At 39.5% G+C, this 15,773-nt stretch overlaps 1 protein-coding gene across 1 annotated transcript in view; it reads left to right on the top strand.

Annotated features, from left to right (window-relative positions):
• The window catches only part of GPC5 (glypican 5), a 737,283-nt gene that overhangs the window by 305,063 nt on the left and 416,447 nt on the right, over positions 1–15,773 (top strand). The window contains exon 4 of the mRNA XM_004709780.1: positions 3,721–3,846. Within this exon, the coding sequence (XP_004709837.1) occupies positions 3,721–3,846 (126 nt within the window). The remainder of the gene's footprint in view (positions 1–3,720; positions 3,847–15,773) is intronic.

The raw sequence follows: 15,773 nt of genomic DNA, 5'->3' as shown, positions 1-15,773 counted from the left end.
GACCCAGCCAAATTGAGACATTAAATGAGTGGACATCTTTTATAATAAAATAAAAAGGCATTTCCTTCAGAGAGAAGAACAAATAGCAAGTACTTAACTTTTATGGAACCTTAAAATATGTTTGGGGTTGCTGCTGAAATTGAAGCTGGAAAAGTAGAATGGTGATTTATGAGCCTTTCCAAGATGTTTGAATAGACAACAGACAGCCTTTAATGAACTTTAAAGAAATGAATGACATTATAAGTGTACTGTCAGACTGAGTTGTAAACATGGAGTCTCATTGAAGATGGAAGATAGAAAAGTAAGAGATGGAAGATATCTATCCCTTATGAAATAATTTTAAAGAAAGATGATAAGGGCTGGAATTAGGCATTGGCAGTAGTATTTTGGGAGGGGATGGAAAATATAAACACAATGCTCATCCTGAAATGATGTATTATTAAAGAAAAATGAAACAAGGGTACCATTCACAAAAATTGGCATAAAAGATATGGGGGCACATGAGAAAATTTATTCATTTTTACACCATGAGTTTTGATCTCTAAATATTTTAGCTATGTTTGCCTATTTCTAGATTCTGATTCCAACAAGGGGTCATTTATAGTGAATAGAATTTAGGAATCATATACATATATTCTTATATTTATTAAATTCTACTTCTCCCGTAAAGTCTGCTATCTGAATTATTGTTTTAGTATCTGTAGTAGTTACATAATCTGGTGCCAAGTTGAAACTATTAAGAGTGAAGGGGTAGAGTTTAGCCTGTCAATCAGTTTTCAGCTTGATGACCTCTTTGGAGGCACTACGGAGATAAATAGCTCACAGGAGGTGGAACACACACACTTTCTGTTAGACGTCCCTGAGGACAAGCCACATGGAGTTATGTTGATGAAACTGGAGTCCTGGAGCTGGAGGAGGCACGTGGAGACCCACGCCAGCACTGAGAGCCTTCCACTGCCACTGGATCTACAAGACTTTTCACCCACTGACCTTTGATCTTCCTGCATTCAGCATTATTGCATACGTGAGTCTAAAGAGGAATTTATGAACTAGTATTGGACATGCGGGCTAATATTGAATTTATGGACTTAATCTGGTCTGGGATGTTTCTCAATATGCAGTTGCTCTTTTATATAAAGCTCTTTCCTACACACATATGAGTGTCTATGAATTTGTTTCTCTGGTCAACCTGCACTAACAGCTGAAGCAAGATAATCTATATTTGCTCATGCATTTCTGTTAGTGGGAAGATAGCCCAAACGGAGAGACTTATTTTCAATTATAGAGAACTGACTTAATTAGGAAAAAAATTATATAAAATCTGTGCTAAAAAGAAAAAGGAGCAAAAATACATTAACAAATGAATACAATTCAATGAGTGATCCAATTTCATGACTGTCAAATTTCACCCATTTATCAATATGTTTCTAAAGATTTATTTCCTTCCATGCATTCTATTTTTTTTTGGTCTGCTTCAGTTTTATTCCTTCATTAAGAATTCCACTTCATAGAAAGAAAATGTCCTGAAAATGATGAAGGCAACAAATGTACAAATGTGCTTGACATAGATCGTGGCAAGAGCTGCATCTGCCCCCAAGAAAATGATCAAAACAAACAAAGAAACAAAAAGCTTTCTACATCCTTATAGGGTCACTGGAAAGGAGAAATAGAAATAATATACCCCAATCCAAAATAAAGGCGACCACAGAAATACTAAGTTATGACAACCCTTTCAGTGGTGTCCTGAGGATGTGGGCCGCTTCTCCTGGAGGAGGACCAGTCTGGCCCTTGGTGCAGGCTGTACTGTGGACCTTCCCACTAGAGAGGAAAGGCGGGGCTCCTCACCCCATTGCCTTGAAGGTCACATACCACAGCTCTCCCATCTTGGCCTGGGAAGGGCGCTGGTGGCCTAGAAAGATTCACATCCCTGGCTGTAAGCTTTGGCCCCAGGGTCTCCGTGATTACTTTTGCCCTCTTGGTTTCACTGCTGGGTTGGTTTGGAAGCAGGGGTTCTGGTGGGTGGGTGGGGGCACCCCTGCACCGGTGAGGATGAACTTGCTGGTTCCCCTCTTGCCACTCTCTTTTCCTTTGGCGGTCAGAGCCGTGATGATGCTCTGGATGTTGGCATAGTTGGGGAGGGCCACCACTTGGGTGTTGGGCATGGTGGGGTCGTTCAGAGCTACACTCTGCCGCTTCCTGGGAGGCCTGGGTTGCCGGGGTTCCTGTTGGGCAGAGGACCGCGGAGGTTCGTCCTCTGATATGTCACCTGGGGCATTTTGAACCTTCTCTTGAGAATCAGTGGCCGTTGGGGGCTCGTTTTTCATTATGAATCTGTGCATTCACTCTCCATTGAGAATCACAAGCACTGACCCTCCTGACTGCAGCCACCGCCAGCTCTGATTGGGCCCCTAGGGCGGGCTCCAGGCTCCTCCAATATGGGGGCTGGGCCAGGGTGCAGGACAGGGACCAGCCGGGTTCCTGAAGGTGCAGTAGGGGTGGGGAATCCCCGGGGACCCCCGGAGGGGAGGTGTCCCAGGCCGGAGGCCCTGGTGGGATCCTCCACCGGAGCTTTCAGTTTGTTCTGCTGTTTGAAGTTAGCGCCGCGGCACATGCGTTCTTTCTTTCTAGTTTTAAAAACATCTGACAGTCTCTGTCAGAATAGGCCCTTATCTCATTTTCCAAAATAGTTCTTTCTGTTAAAAAAAATTCAGAAATGTCCTTAGTGTTTGGTCTTTTGAATGCTATGATTCAAATTCTTGGGAACCCAAAGTTTTGGTTTTAGCCCTCAAAAGTCTTGGTGTTTTCCAAATTTTAAAACTGCATTTTTGTTGAATCTCTTCTATTATTAGACCAGGAATGAGTTGTGTAAGAGGGGGAAATTACTCACTTACTTAATATACTAAAACATATTCCTTATAATGAATTATATTCCCATGCTTACGAAACCTCTTAGGTACCTGTTCTTGTTTTTTTAATATTTAGAGAAAAAATATTAATTTATTTCTTAGACACAAGAAAGATACTCTTGATAGGAACAAAAACCCTAGTCAACTGAACGTTTAATCAGTGAAAACTTATTTAGAATGTTATAGAATTCTGACATTTTGTAACCAAAAGAAAAGTAATTAGTATTACTGTGGTATCAACACCAGCAGCTAGTAAGGGTGTTTTAGAGAGGAAACATTAGAAAGTGTGGGAGTATGTATGTGTGTGTGTGTGTGTGTATCTGTGTATTATCCACTATTTCTTGAATCTCTACAAATTTATAATCCACGGAGTGAAAATTCATCAAAAGAACAAATTCAGCACTTTCAGTATTATTTAGAAAAAGGTAATGTACTTTTCCTTGGTTGTTAGAAAATGTCACAATACCTAGGAAAATAAAACAAAAACAGGTACTTAAACCAAGCTAGCTGTTGGGCGTTGACTGAGACTCACTGTGTCAGCTTTCCTGTAAGAGCAGACCTGTCACTCCACAGGGTTTCCAGTGACACGTTTTTAAACTAGATCATCAAGCTTTTCTTCCAAGAAACATCAGGAAGCAATCAAACCTCCACTGGTAGGGAGTACGTTCATGGTTGAAACCACCTAGCGAGTCCAAAACAAGGACAGAAAACAACAACAGTTGCTCTGTAAATATTACACGTGGCAATCAATAGCGTGTACACTGGCGTCTCTATGGACTGGGGGTATTCATTGTGTTCTTTGTTTTTTCTACAGAGAGTTTATCAACAGCCTTCGGTTGTTCTCGACTTTCTATGGAGGCCTAGCAGATCAGCTTTGTGTTAATGAAGTAGCGGCCGCTGACGGACTACCGTGCTGGAATGGAGAAGGTGTTGTAAAAAGGTATTTCATGTTTGGCTCTCGGGAAAATACAGTGATGGCTTACACTCTTCATTTTTAGATTGTCTTCCTGAATCATAAGTAGATTACTTCAGTTTAACGAGGCCATAGGGATTAAAGGATACGCTACTTCAAATCCCTTTCTTTAGTTTTTTTTAAGGATTTAAAAATATAATAATATTCTTTGATGTTTTTTGGTCATTACTACTTGATTTACCCAAGAATCCTAATTTTTAAAGTTATGCATCAGTACCTCCTATCTAATCTGCCTTTAAAAAAATCAAATATTTTATTTTTATTGTAACTCTGTGAGCACCTGAATTTAAAAAGTTAGGACATTTAGTTAAATGGGAATGTCTACGGAAAGATTCATTGCTATATGGATATGTGTCTCAGCAGTTCTAGCTTATAGTAATGTGTATGTGTCATATCTTTATAACACAAAAAATAAGCTTATGATACTTATTTTATGATTTGAATATTTGGATATTATCCGTTGTCCTCCATCAAATTTAACTTTTAACCTTTTCTCTCATTATTTCTTTTCTGTGTTTCCTGTAACTGGTTGTACTTTCAAGTATTCTCGTTTGTTACAGAAAGTCTTAAATTATTCTTGTAATATATAACAATATTGGTCAGAGATTAGTCTCTTGAGTTGCTGATCTTGGAGACTATTGCAGAATGTAGGAAAAGGAGGGCTTGTTTTATGTTTGGATAAGTATACTGTATTTGGAGCTCTTTGGAAAAAACCCCAGAGAAATTATTAATATTTCTTACTAATATATGCACCTACTCTACATTAAGAGAAATCATTTAGTTGACCAGAGGAATGATGACTTCTTTTATTTCTTTATTGGGGGAAAATCTATCTGTGATGATAGACACAGATTATTATTATTTTAAAATATATTGCTGTGTCCTGGCTCATTCATTCCAACTTTTAGTGACTTGGCAGCATATTGTCAAACGGCACTATGGGTTTCCTAAGCTGCCGTCTTTACTCGAGATTACAGGTGTTTTCTCCCATTGATTTCCTGGTGACTTTGAACTGCAGATCTTTTAGTTCGTAGCTGAGTAATCATTGTGCCACCAGGGCTCCTAATTTAAAATATGAAAGTATATAATAAAAATGATTTATATGTTTTCTGATCATTATGAACTCTGATGGCACAGTGGTTAAATTCTGGACTGTTAATCTAAAAGTCAGTGGCTCGAGCCACCAGCAGAGCAGCTGGCACTCTATTAACTATTTGTGTTTGTTTTGTAATAGAAAGGGTTTTGGGTTAAATCAGTGATATGAGAAAACCTATTTTGATAAGTAGCGTTTTCAATTTAAAGGGTATATTCTGTGCCATATACCACTCCACACTTACCAACTATCTCCTTATCTGATATTTAGCATTTATGACAATAGCAAATAGTACTATTCAACTATTTTGTGTAATTGAGATGCACATCATGCAATAACAAACACTGAGCTACCAGGTAAGAATGACGTGGGTGATAATGCTCAATGTTATGTGTCATGCTTCTCAGTGGTTTGACAGATGGATCATGATGGAATCTGGCAGTTATGTAGTGCTGTAGTCATCCTCCATTTTTAGATCAGATGTGCTCATCCTCCATTTTTGCATAATACTGTTTTTCACATAACGGCCTGGTCTTTGGTATTCATATCTCCTGCACTTGTGCTCGACGAAATGAATGAGTCTCAGTATTCTTATTTCCACCTAGAGTAAGTAGGCCTCCTTCCTACACATTCTCTTCTGCCTATTTGTTAAACCAGCATCGAACCACTTGCTGAAGAGCTGACTCTGGCTCGTGGACGTCTAGCTACCTGTGTCAGAATAAAAGGACACCCCACGGGATTTTGAATGACGGATAATGTTGAAGGAGATCAATAGGACTTTGTTCTGCCGCACCTCTGGTGGTCTCCAAAATGTTGACTCGGCAGCTGAGTGCTTTCCCTTTTGACACCTCTCAGATTCTCCTTCTGTAGTCACTTCCCAGAGCCTTGTGAAATGCCACTCTTCTGGAATAAGTCTCACCTTCTCATAAATTAAATTTTGCCTAAATAGTCATTCTAATTCATCACCTTCACTGAAATATCTTATCCTTTGAGGATATTTCTTCTCTTTCATCCATATTTCATAGATAGCTAAGCTTCCTCCCCTTTCGTTGAATCCTAGAGCCACCAGAGAAACCTCAGACACTTCTGATTTCCTAACATAATCTGGTTGCTCTTCCGCGATGAACATTTTTTCATATCTGTTAATGTTTTCATAGTGAGCTATGGGGTTTCACTCATTGAATTCTCTAAATAACAAAAATTTTTCAATGACAAAAAATTAAAAAAAAAACCAATTAGTTGAGCCATGAATGGAATTTCAATTTAAGTCAAAGATTGGAAAAGGTATGCTGTTGTTAGGTGCCTTTGAATACGTCATGACTCAGAGTTACCCTCTGTCAATAGAATGAAATACTCAAAGCTTGGGGCCGTTTTCGTGGCAATTGGGCCAATTCATCTCCATTTTCACTGCCTCTTTACTTTATCAAGCATGATGTCCTTCTCCAGGGAATATATCTCCCGATAATATGTCCAAAGCATATGCGAATAAGCTTTGCCATTGTTATTTTTAAGGAACGATCTGGGTAGAGACTAGAGAAACATAATTCATAAACACTCAATTTTTAAAGAGAGAGTTTTATATAAAAGGTAAGTGTACATTAAGAAAGCATTTCCACCCAGTCCAGTCAAAAGCCATAAGTCCGACATTAACCCATATGTCCGAGGACACCAATCTACAAAGTCCTCCTAAAATTCGTAAGACACATGCAATAATGCCGAATGCATGAGGAAAGCCGAATCAATGAGCGTGTAAGCATCTCAGTGCTGGCAGGGGTCTCCACAAGGCTTCTCCAGCACCCAGGACTGCAGCAGGGTAGGTCCATGTGGCTTCTCCTCAGGGATGTCTCTCAGGAAGTGGGCCTTGCCAGCTGAGGCAAAGAACTAGCTAGAGAACAAGAGACCAGAGAACAAAAAAGGGCTGGCTCACCAAGTCATTATCTCCCCACCCTTCAATTAATCATGCATGTGTTTATCAGCCAGGTTGGCACAATAAACCTTAACTATCAAAATCCACCCCTTGCCAACTTGTCACCAGTACACAATTCTTTAGCCTAACAATTGCAGTTAAGTAATATCTACACCTTAATCCTATAATCCTATGAATATATTCATAAGATGTAAGCCTATGAAAGTTTGTAAGCCTACCACTTCATGCCTTTGTCCCCCGAATTTTGGGTATCCCATTTCTATACTGTCCACTTACAACAACCTAGTTCTCTGAGAAGACAATAATACTTTTGACATGAAGAGTCTTCATTCCAATTGGAACCTTGTGAAGTCTGCATCCATAAGCAAAGTGAAATCAGAACAGGCCATCCATAATGTCAGCAATGATATGCACCAGTCCATAGGCTCAGAAATCTCTTCATCTGGTCAGGTTCTGGTCAACTCAATGTGGGTTGCCTCATTTAGCCTCCCCAGGGTGCCCAGTGGTCACCTTACATTTAGACCATGGACTCTCATAAATACTCAACAAGCCTAACCCCCTCATGCTAGGTCATGAACTTCAGGCCAGTCAACCTGCTCTCATCCTCTCGTTTTCTTGTAAACCAAGTCCACAGGTGTCAGTGGTCCAACTCAACCCGTCTCCTTATTGCTGCATTTCTCCTGCTTCCACTCAACAAGTGGATCCAGGTGGTCACCTAGCAAGCATTTCAGGTTGCCACCGGCTCTCTTTAACATTCAATCCCAGAACTGAGTTTTCTTCATGGTTCCAGATTTTTTCCAGCTACTGGCACAAATCAGTGGTTCAAAATTCCAAAATCCAGAGATCCTTTTTTCCGTCAATCTGTCAATCATGCCCCCAGGCAAGTCTCTTGGAATGCAAATGACCTGAGTACTTCAATGCATTGGGTGGGGCATATCTTTCCCAAGCTTTCTTGGCCTAAACCTATCTAAAGATCAAATTTTAATGCTGAAAGCAAGTGGGCTTACAAGCTTTCTATTTTCATACTTCCCAATAAACATTTCTGTAAATCATTATGTTGATAATAGGCAGTAAAATCCATATAAACAAATATAGAATCAGATACTATATTAAATTCTTAAAACAGTCACATTTAATCCTTATCTAGCTTGTCTAAATCCTTGTGCAAACTATTCTATTTATACAAAAATATTGGATTAGGTCTCTGAGAGCATTAAATTAGATCCAGGCTTTCTGTCAGGCATTTTGACCTTCTGTCAGCCATTTTCTTTAAGCAGCATGGTTTCTGAGAAAGTCAAATGGCAATTTTTACCCCTGAGCTGAAAGTATACATTAATCACATTCATTTTCACCATTTTAAACAGGAATAACCAAAGACTACAAAATAATCAGAAGTTCAACTTCCCATATTCTTTCCAGAAAACAACCAAGTAAACTGTGGCTTTATCAGACCTCTGGCTAGACAAAGAAGAAAACCTTCTATGAGGGAGAGGTCAAACAAACATCTACTCTTCATCGTTATGATTTGTTTCTCTAGTACCCCACTCCTGGTACCATAATGTGTTAGCCTGGGTAGACTAGAGAAACAAAATTCATAAACACTCATATTTTATGAGAGAGTTTTATATAAAACATAAGTGTACAATAAGAAAGCATCCCAACCTAGTCCAGTCCAAGCCCATAAGTCTGACATTAGCCCATGTCTGCTGACACTGATTTACAAAGACCTCCCCAAACTCGCAAAACACACCCAATAACTCCGAATGCACGAGGAAAGCTGAATCAATGAGCGTGCAAACATCTCAGCAGCCGCACGCTGGTCTGACCATCACAGATAAGAACCAGAGACAAAAGAGGCGAGGCTCACTGAGCCATTTATCTCTCTGCCCTTCAATTAATCCCACGTGTTTATCAGCAAGGTTGGCACAATAAACCTTAACTATCACAGTTGCTCTCACCCAATCAATGCTACTTTTGAGCAGCAGTTCTCAAATGACCATTTCACAGGGGTACCTTCATTCATAACAGTAGCAAAATTATAGTTAAGTATCAATGAAAATAATTTTATGGTTTGGGGGTCACCACAACATGAGGAACTGTATTAAAGGGTCATGGCATTAGGAAGGTTGAGAACCACTGCTCTAGAGCATTAGGGACTAAAGATGATCCTATATATAAACAGGCTGTTTGCCATTTCACTATTTTTACATACACAACACAGTGATATTAATTACATTCATCATTATGTGCAAATTACCAAGGTTTTCTGTGACTTCAGGAAACTTTTTATTGTGAATTTGGAAAAAGTTTACAGAGCAGATCCTCAGCTCTCCTTTAAATAGTGCATACATATTTTATTTCATCGTTCATTGCAATACCCTCCCCATCACTTTTGATAGGAGCTCCCTACACATGGGTTCCATAAACAATGTCCCTCTTTTTCTTTTCTCACATCACTAATAATTTCCCCCACTCATGCCCATCTCAGGAAAATTTGAATGTTTAATAAACACATCATAAAAGTTTTATTTGCAGTTGATATTTATTAATTATCTAGGTGGTATTTCATGATTATAGGAATTATGGGTTCTCATTCTCTTTCTGACAAAATAGTATTCAAATTAATGTATACCACATTGTTGGCAAATGATGTTAATGAATTCATTAAATACATTCTAAAGAAATTATGCCTAATGCATCAATATGGTAAATTGTTGGTCACCTCATCAAAAGAGATGGAATTGATTTATGTCTTAAAACTATTTTAAGTGTTTGTTGTATTTCAGGAACATCTAATTCTCTAAACATAATCTATTTTAGTTTCAGTGATTTTTAAGAATCTACTATACTTTTGAGGTCAATAGTTCAAATGATTAAAAAAATTAAGATGGAAGCATTTTACTAAAATCCACATAGCTGACATCTTTTATAGTCCCTCTTATCTACTTCAGACTCTTCATCATGAAATAAAACTGTTCTCTGAAAGGCCTGTCGGTCCCTTCTCTGTTCTCAGCGCTCTGTGTTTGCAACTTGGTTGTTTGATGATTTGCACTGATGTTTCTGGGTATTGAAGTTCAGTTGACAGCTACTTAATTACCAGGGCTGTCCTTTCCCTTTTGATTAATAGACAGATAATCCAGTACCCCTTCCCTCCATCTCCAGAAACTTACAACCTCTACAAAGACTCTCAAACTAGTCAGTATCTGTTAAATACCTTGGTAAAATTAATAAGCCATTCTATTTCTGCTTCTCCTACAATGTTAACATTATTAAATGAAATTTTCATCATAAAGTTTTTGCTAACTTAACTCTTATGATAGATATTCCAGTATCTTAATAGGTTATAATTGATTAAATTTAAAATAATTTAAAATAAAATGGAACAAAATAAAAACTTCTGGTAATCTCTTTGTTTGTTTTTTTTCCCCTAACCAATGATCAGTTTCCTTTTCATTGAAACATGCTAAATATTCTGGCCATATTTTTTAACATATATATGTATACATAGACACACACATATGGAGAAAAATAGTTTTTAAAGTGAATATATATGGAAGAAATACAAGGAAAGAACCAGGAGGCAAAGGACATTTATAGAGGCCTAAATACAGGCATGCACATATGTATGTATAGTGAGAGGGGAATAGAACTATGTACTCATATCTATATGTTAAAAATTAAGGTTGCAGATGGACATTGGGCCTCTACTCAAGTACTCCCTTAATACCAGAGCACTTTGTTCTAACAATCCAGCATTCTTTGATGCTCACCTTCCTGACAAGATCACTGAAGACAAAATGGGTTCATGGGCAATTGTGGTGAAGAAAGCTGATGGTGTCCAGCTATCAAAAATAGCATCAGGGTTCTTAAAGGCTTGAAGATAAACAAGTGGCCATATAGCTTAGAAGCAACAAAGCCCACTTGGGAGAAGCACACCAGCCTGTGTGATCCTGAGGTGTTGATGGGATCAGGTATCAGGCATCTAAGACCCAGAGTAAAACCAAACCCAAAGTGAATGAGGGAGGGCCATGGAGTGGAGACCCAATGCCCATCTGTTGACAATTGGGCATCCCCTCACAGAGGAGTCACAGGGAAGAGATGAGCCAATCTGGGTGCAGTATAGCACCGATGAAACACACAACTCTAGTTCTTTGTGCTTTCTTTACCCCACTATCATGACCTTAATTCTACCTTATAAATCACATTAGACCAGAGCATGCACACTGCTACAGATAAGAACCTGCAACACAGGGAATCCAGGGTAGATAAACCCCTCAGGGCCAACAAGGCAAGTAGAGATACCAGGAGGATTAGAGAGGGTGGGCAGAAAAAGGTGGAATCGATCATAAGGATCAACATATAACCCCCTCCTAAGGGGACGAATAATGGAAAAGTGGGTGAGGGGCGATGGAGGACGATGTAAGATATGGAAAAAATAATCTATAACTTTTCAAGGGCTTGTGAGGGAATGGGAAGAAATGGGGCGCTGATATCAGGGGCTCAAGTAGGAAGATAATGCTTTCAAAATGATAGTGGTGGCCTATGTGCAAATGTGCTTCACACACTGGAGGAATGCATGGATTGTGATAAAAGATGTAACAGCCCTTAAAAAAAAAAAAGCAAGAATAAAGGACTGTGGGAGCCAATGCTCTCAGAGATAAGCATCCTTTAACTGCATATGTGAGGAGCCAGGCGTCTGTCCGAGACAGCTTTCTGTTAGCTTTTATGGGAGTAGATGTGCTGTGGAGAAACATCCTTCTTGGAGTCTGGGAATTGAGGCACTTTCCATATCCCAGACTCTGGAGGTATGCCTCTCCCTAGGGATGGCATGGCAAGCCCTGTGGTCCCGAGTGCTGGGAGCAGGGCATGTAAACTTCCTTCCAGGTCCTCAGTTTCCCACCCTTTCTTATAGGTATTTATCCAATCAGTTGTCAAATATTGTTGAACTAAAGCAATTAACCAGTTGATTCTGTCCCATAAGTGCTACGCGCTAACGAATTGTGCCTCTGAAGCTTCTTAACCAGTTGATTGTGATTCCTGGCGAATCCATGTGTGTCAGAGTAGAACTTCACTCCATAGGATTTTCAATGGCTGCATTTTTAGAAGTAGATTGTCAGGTATCTCAGGGTGGACGTGAACCTTTAACTTTTTGGTTAGTAGTGAGTGTGCTAGCCATTTGCACTACTCAGAGACTGTTGTTCTTAAGGCTTCCAGATAATCACCATTTTTCATACTTATGGCAAACTTTGGTTGGTTCACAATTAAATGTTGCTGTAAAGGTGTGACTTGGAGACCTCCCGTCCAAGCAACCTATCTTAGAACTTGAAATTCCTGCTTTTAAAGGGACCATTTTAACTAAATTATTTTCCCCATGGACTTGTATATACAACTCTGCCAAACTCCCACTTCCATCTTGTACTGGCACAGAAGTCACGTCCCCATTTGGATTTTATTGGAACTTCTAAGCTTACACCATTTTACCTATAATAATTTTTGCATTTATATGTCATGTATCTTCTATCTTCTTATCCACTGAATTCTTTTAATGTTAGAAAAGTTATTTGAAAGACTGAAATTATTAATAGCATGGAACATCTATGCAAACATTTAAAAAGATAATAGGACTCAGGATATAGAATTTTCCTAAATGTTAATGAGCTATCTGGGAATTGTGATGCATCTAGATGATGACACCTCTGTGAGTAATAAAAAATCCTGAAATGACGTTAAATTCCTGGAACAAAACACCTACGGGAGAAGCTTACCCTCTTCCCAAACCGCCCTGCCCTCAATACTGAGACTCTGCATGGCCTATTGTGCAGACCCATGGGCTTTTTGGGGTGGGGGTGGAACTAGAGTTTAAAGAATCCAAAGAAGTTCATGTGTCCATAAATTAGAGACTCTTTGCTAAGATTGTCTCCATCAGCATTGGAATAACACAGGATTGGGGGCTGCGTGGGGGGCATTGGTGGTAACAATGCTTACCATCGGACTGAGTTTGCGATCTTTAGTAAGGAAAAAACTGGAATATTTTTGTATTTCTTCTGGCCGAAATTCCAAGTACGATTTTAGATAAAATGTAAGTTACTGTAAAACTCATCCTTTTCTAGAACCTACATCCCAAATTTTACTGTGTAAATACAGGTGTGAATGGTGTATCAAGATTGGATGTAGCATAAAATTTAAGCCTCAGCTTTTCCAAACTTGCACTAGTACCCTTGATTCATATATATATATACATATATGCTTCATATATATATACACACATATATAAGCTTCATATATATATATGCTTCATATATACATATCTCTATCTCTGTCTGTCTTATCTATCTGTCTGTCTTATCTGTCTATCTATCTATCTGTCTGTCTTTATCTATCTATATATCTATCTATCTATCTATCTATCTATCTATCTATCTATCTATCTATCTATCTATCATCTATCTATCTATCTATAATGGAAGTACCTGAAGTGGTCATGTCTGGTTTAGTTATTAGAAATATGGAAGAAGGTAGGAAGAAGTTATCAACTTTGTTCCAAGTCCTAACATTTCTATGCTCCTTGGGTCAGTAAACACAGTTTGAACCTTAATGTTTTGGAGGAGTCTTGGGGGTGCAGTGGTTACATGTGAAATTGCTAAATGAAAAGTTAGTTATGCGAATCCAACAGCCACTCTGCTGTAGAAAGACATGGCAGTGTGTGATATTGCCGTTTGCCTCTGTAAAGATTTATAGGTGTGGGGACTCTGTGGGTCAGAATCCACTTGAGGATAATAGATACTCTTTGAGATTGAATGTGTCCCTCCAAATGATATGTTAAATCCTTATTCCTGAATGAAATCCGAACTCTCGGTACAGTCCCAATTTCTTGCTTACATGATAGCCTTCCCTTCCTCTTGTCCTCCACCCACAGTGCCTGCATCCCCACGATGTAGAGCATGCGATGGGAGGGTGGCGCAGTGAGAAGGACAGGGTAAGAGAAAGGAATGCTCTTTCCAACTGATTATCGTGTAATTGTCTTCAGTGCTTCCTGGTGTGGCAAGCAGTACAACTGCACCCGAGGTCTTTCGTGAGCGCTCAACAAGGAATCTCTCATTGTCTCTGTCTCTCTCTCTCTCGTTCACTGGCTCGTGTTCCTCCACCTGAGTGTAAAGGGCTAGCCTCTCCCTGCTGACAACTCCTGATGGAGTTTATTCCTGCTACACCATCCACTCTGGACCATAGAAACCATGCTTCCGTTTCCTGCCGTTAGTGAAAGTACAGCCTCCATCCAGCACCGCTGCTCTTCTTCATTATGTGGCTGAGTAGGCAACTTCTCCTATAAACCTAGGTTACTTTCCATATTCTCCGGCATCGGATGTCAACTACCAGCCCCTTTGATATTTCAATTACCAAGGAACCTTAAAATATCTCTCATTTAGGCTGAATGAATGACATAGCAGTTTTCTAGGAGAAAATTTAAAAAGCCACTGCCTTTGAGTTGACTTTGACTTTGACTCACCGTTTTCCTATAGGACAAAGTAGCTCTCACCATTAGGTTTCCAATACTTCAAGTATTTATGCGAGTAGATAGCTTCGTCTTTCTTCTGAGGAGGTACTAGTGGGTTCAAACCACTGACTGTAGTTAGCAGCTCACTGGATGCCTACTCTTCCACCAGGGCTCTTAGGTGAGAAAAGATATCCCATATTCAGATATAATTTATGGAGACACATTTGTTAAGTCTTGAACAGGGCACAAACCAGAAAGAGATGGATAATCCAGAGGAGGGAGGCCATCAGCACCAGTGCCTAATGGTATCCAAGTATCGGCAGAGACTCATCCACTTAAGAATGATAAGGATAACGAAGTAAACTGGCACACACTCATCGTTGGCAGCAGATCCATTTATCACAGTTGCAGGTGGGACTGCAGAAGAAGGGAAGCTGCATAGCTGTGATGTATAGACTATTAAAATAGTTCATGGGAGGCAAACTCGAAAACATAGTGCAACCGTGTAAAAAAATATATCTTCTCTGTTGAACTTTTAAGTCTTACCGCTTCCAAACAATAAAATGCAGGATGCAAAACGGAGGAACTGTAGACTCAGGCCGAGGATCTCAAAATCAGGTTTCAGTCATTTGCTTTGCATGTCTAGCATCATACTCTGCAATGTTGGGGAGTGTGTGATATGTACTCTCTCTTTTTGATATGTAATGGAAGCAGTGCCTTCTTACATGCATACCACATGGATGTGGTGGTGTGAAGCTAAATAGGTTTCCTTATTTGAGAGACAATGTATCTTCAAGGAGATCCGAAGATAAACCATTGTTTCCAATATTGCGTTGAAGCCTTTAGGATTTGTACATCACTTCATTGTCTTCTTTCCTGAACAGTTCCTGATAAGAAGCCCACGCGTATCCGTCCCTATCCGTTTACCTTTGTAGGTAGCTGTCCTTTCCCCCTGGTGGTCTCAGATTCCCTTCTTTCTTTGGGCTCGGAGGGGTGATTACGATACAGCATGATGTTACTCTTTGGGACCTCTCCACTTTGGATATCTCCCAGCTTCTCCCGCAGTCATTTTCTCCTCCTCGCTGAGGTTCAGGAAGGTGAATTCCGTAACTTCCACAACTGCGTCCGCTCTGGGTTTTTGGTTTTGTTTGACTTGCTCCAGGATCCTGATAAGATGGAAGTGGTTTTTTTCAATGATTTCTCACATCATTTTCAGAATGTTTCCAGTTTCATTGCTTTTTAAAATTTATCGTTACTGTGGTTGCTTGTAGTCAGAGAGATGGCTTAAAGCTGACCGATATGATTTTCCTTTCTTCCATTTGATACGAAGGGCCGCTATGAGGTGGAATCAACCAATGCCATGACTCCATCCCCTTGAAGCA

The sequence above is a fragment of the Echinops telfairi genome, unplaced genomic scaffold (assembly GCF_000313985.2).
Source record: "Echinops telfairi isolate 266 unplaced genomic scaffold, ASM31398v2 ScPeMD7_7405;HRSCAF=8443, whole genome shotgun sequence".
NCBI lineage: Eukaryota > Metazoa > Chordata > Mammalia > Afrosoricida > Tenrecidae > Echinops > Echinops telfairi.
This window is presented reverse-complemented; position numbering and strand designations above follow the sequence as displayed.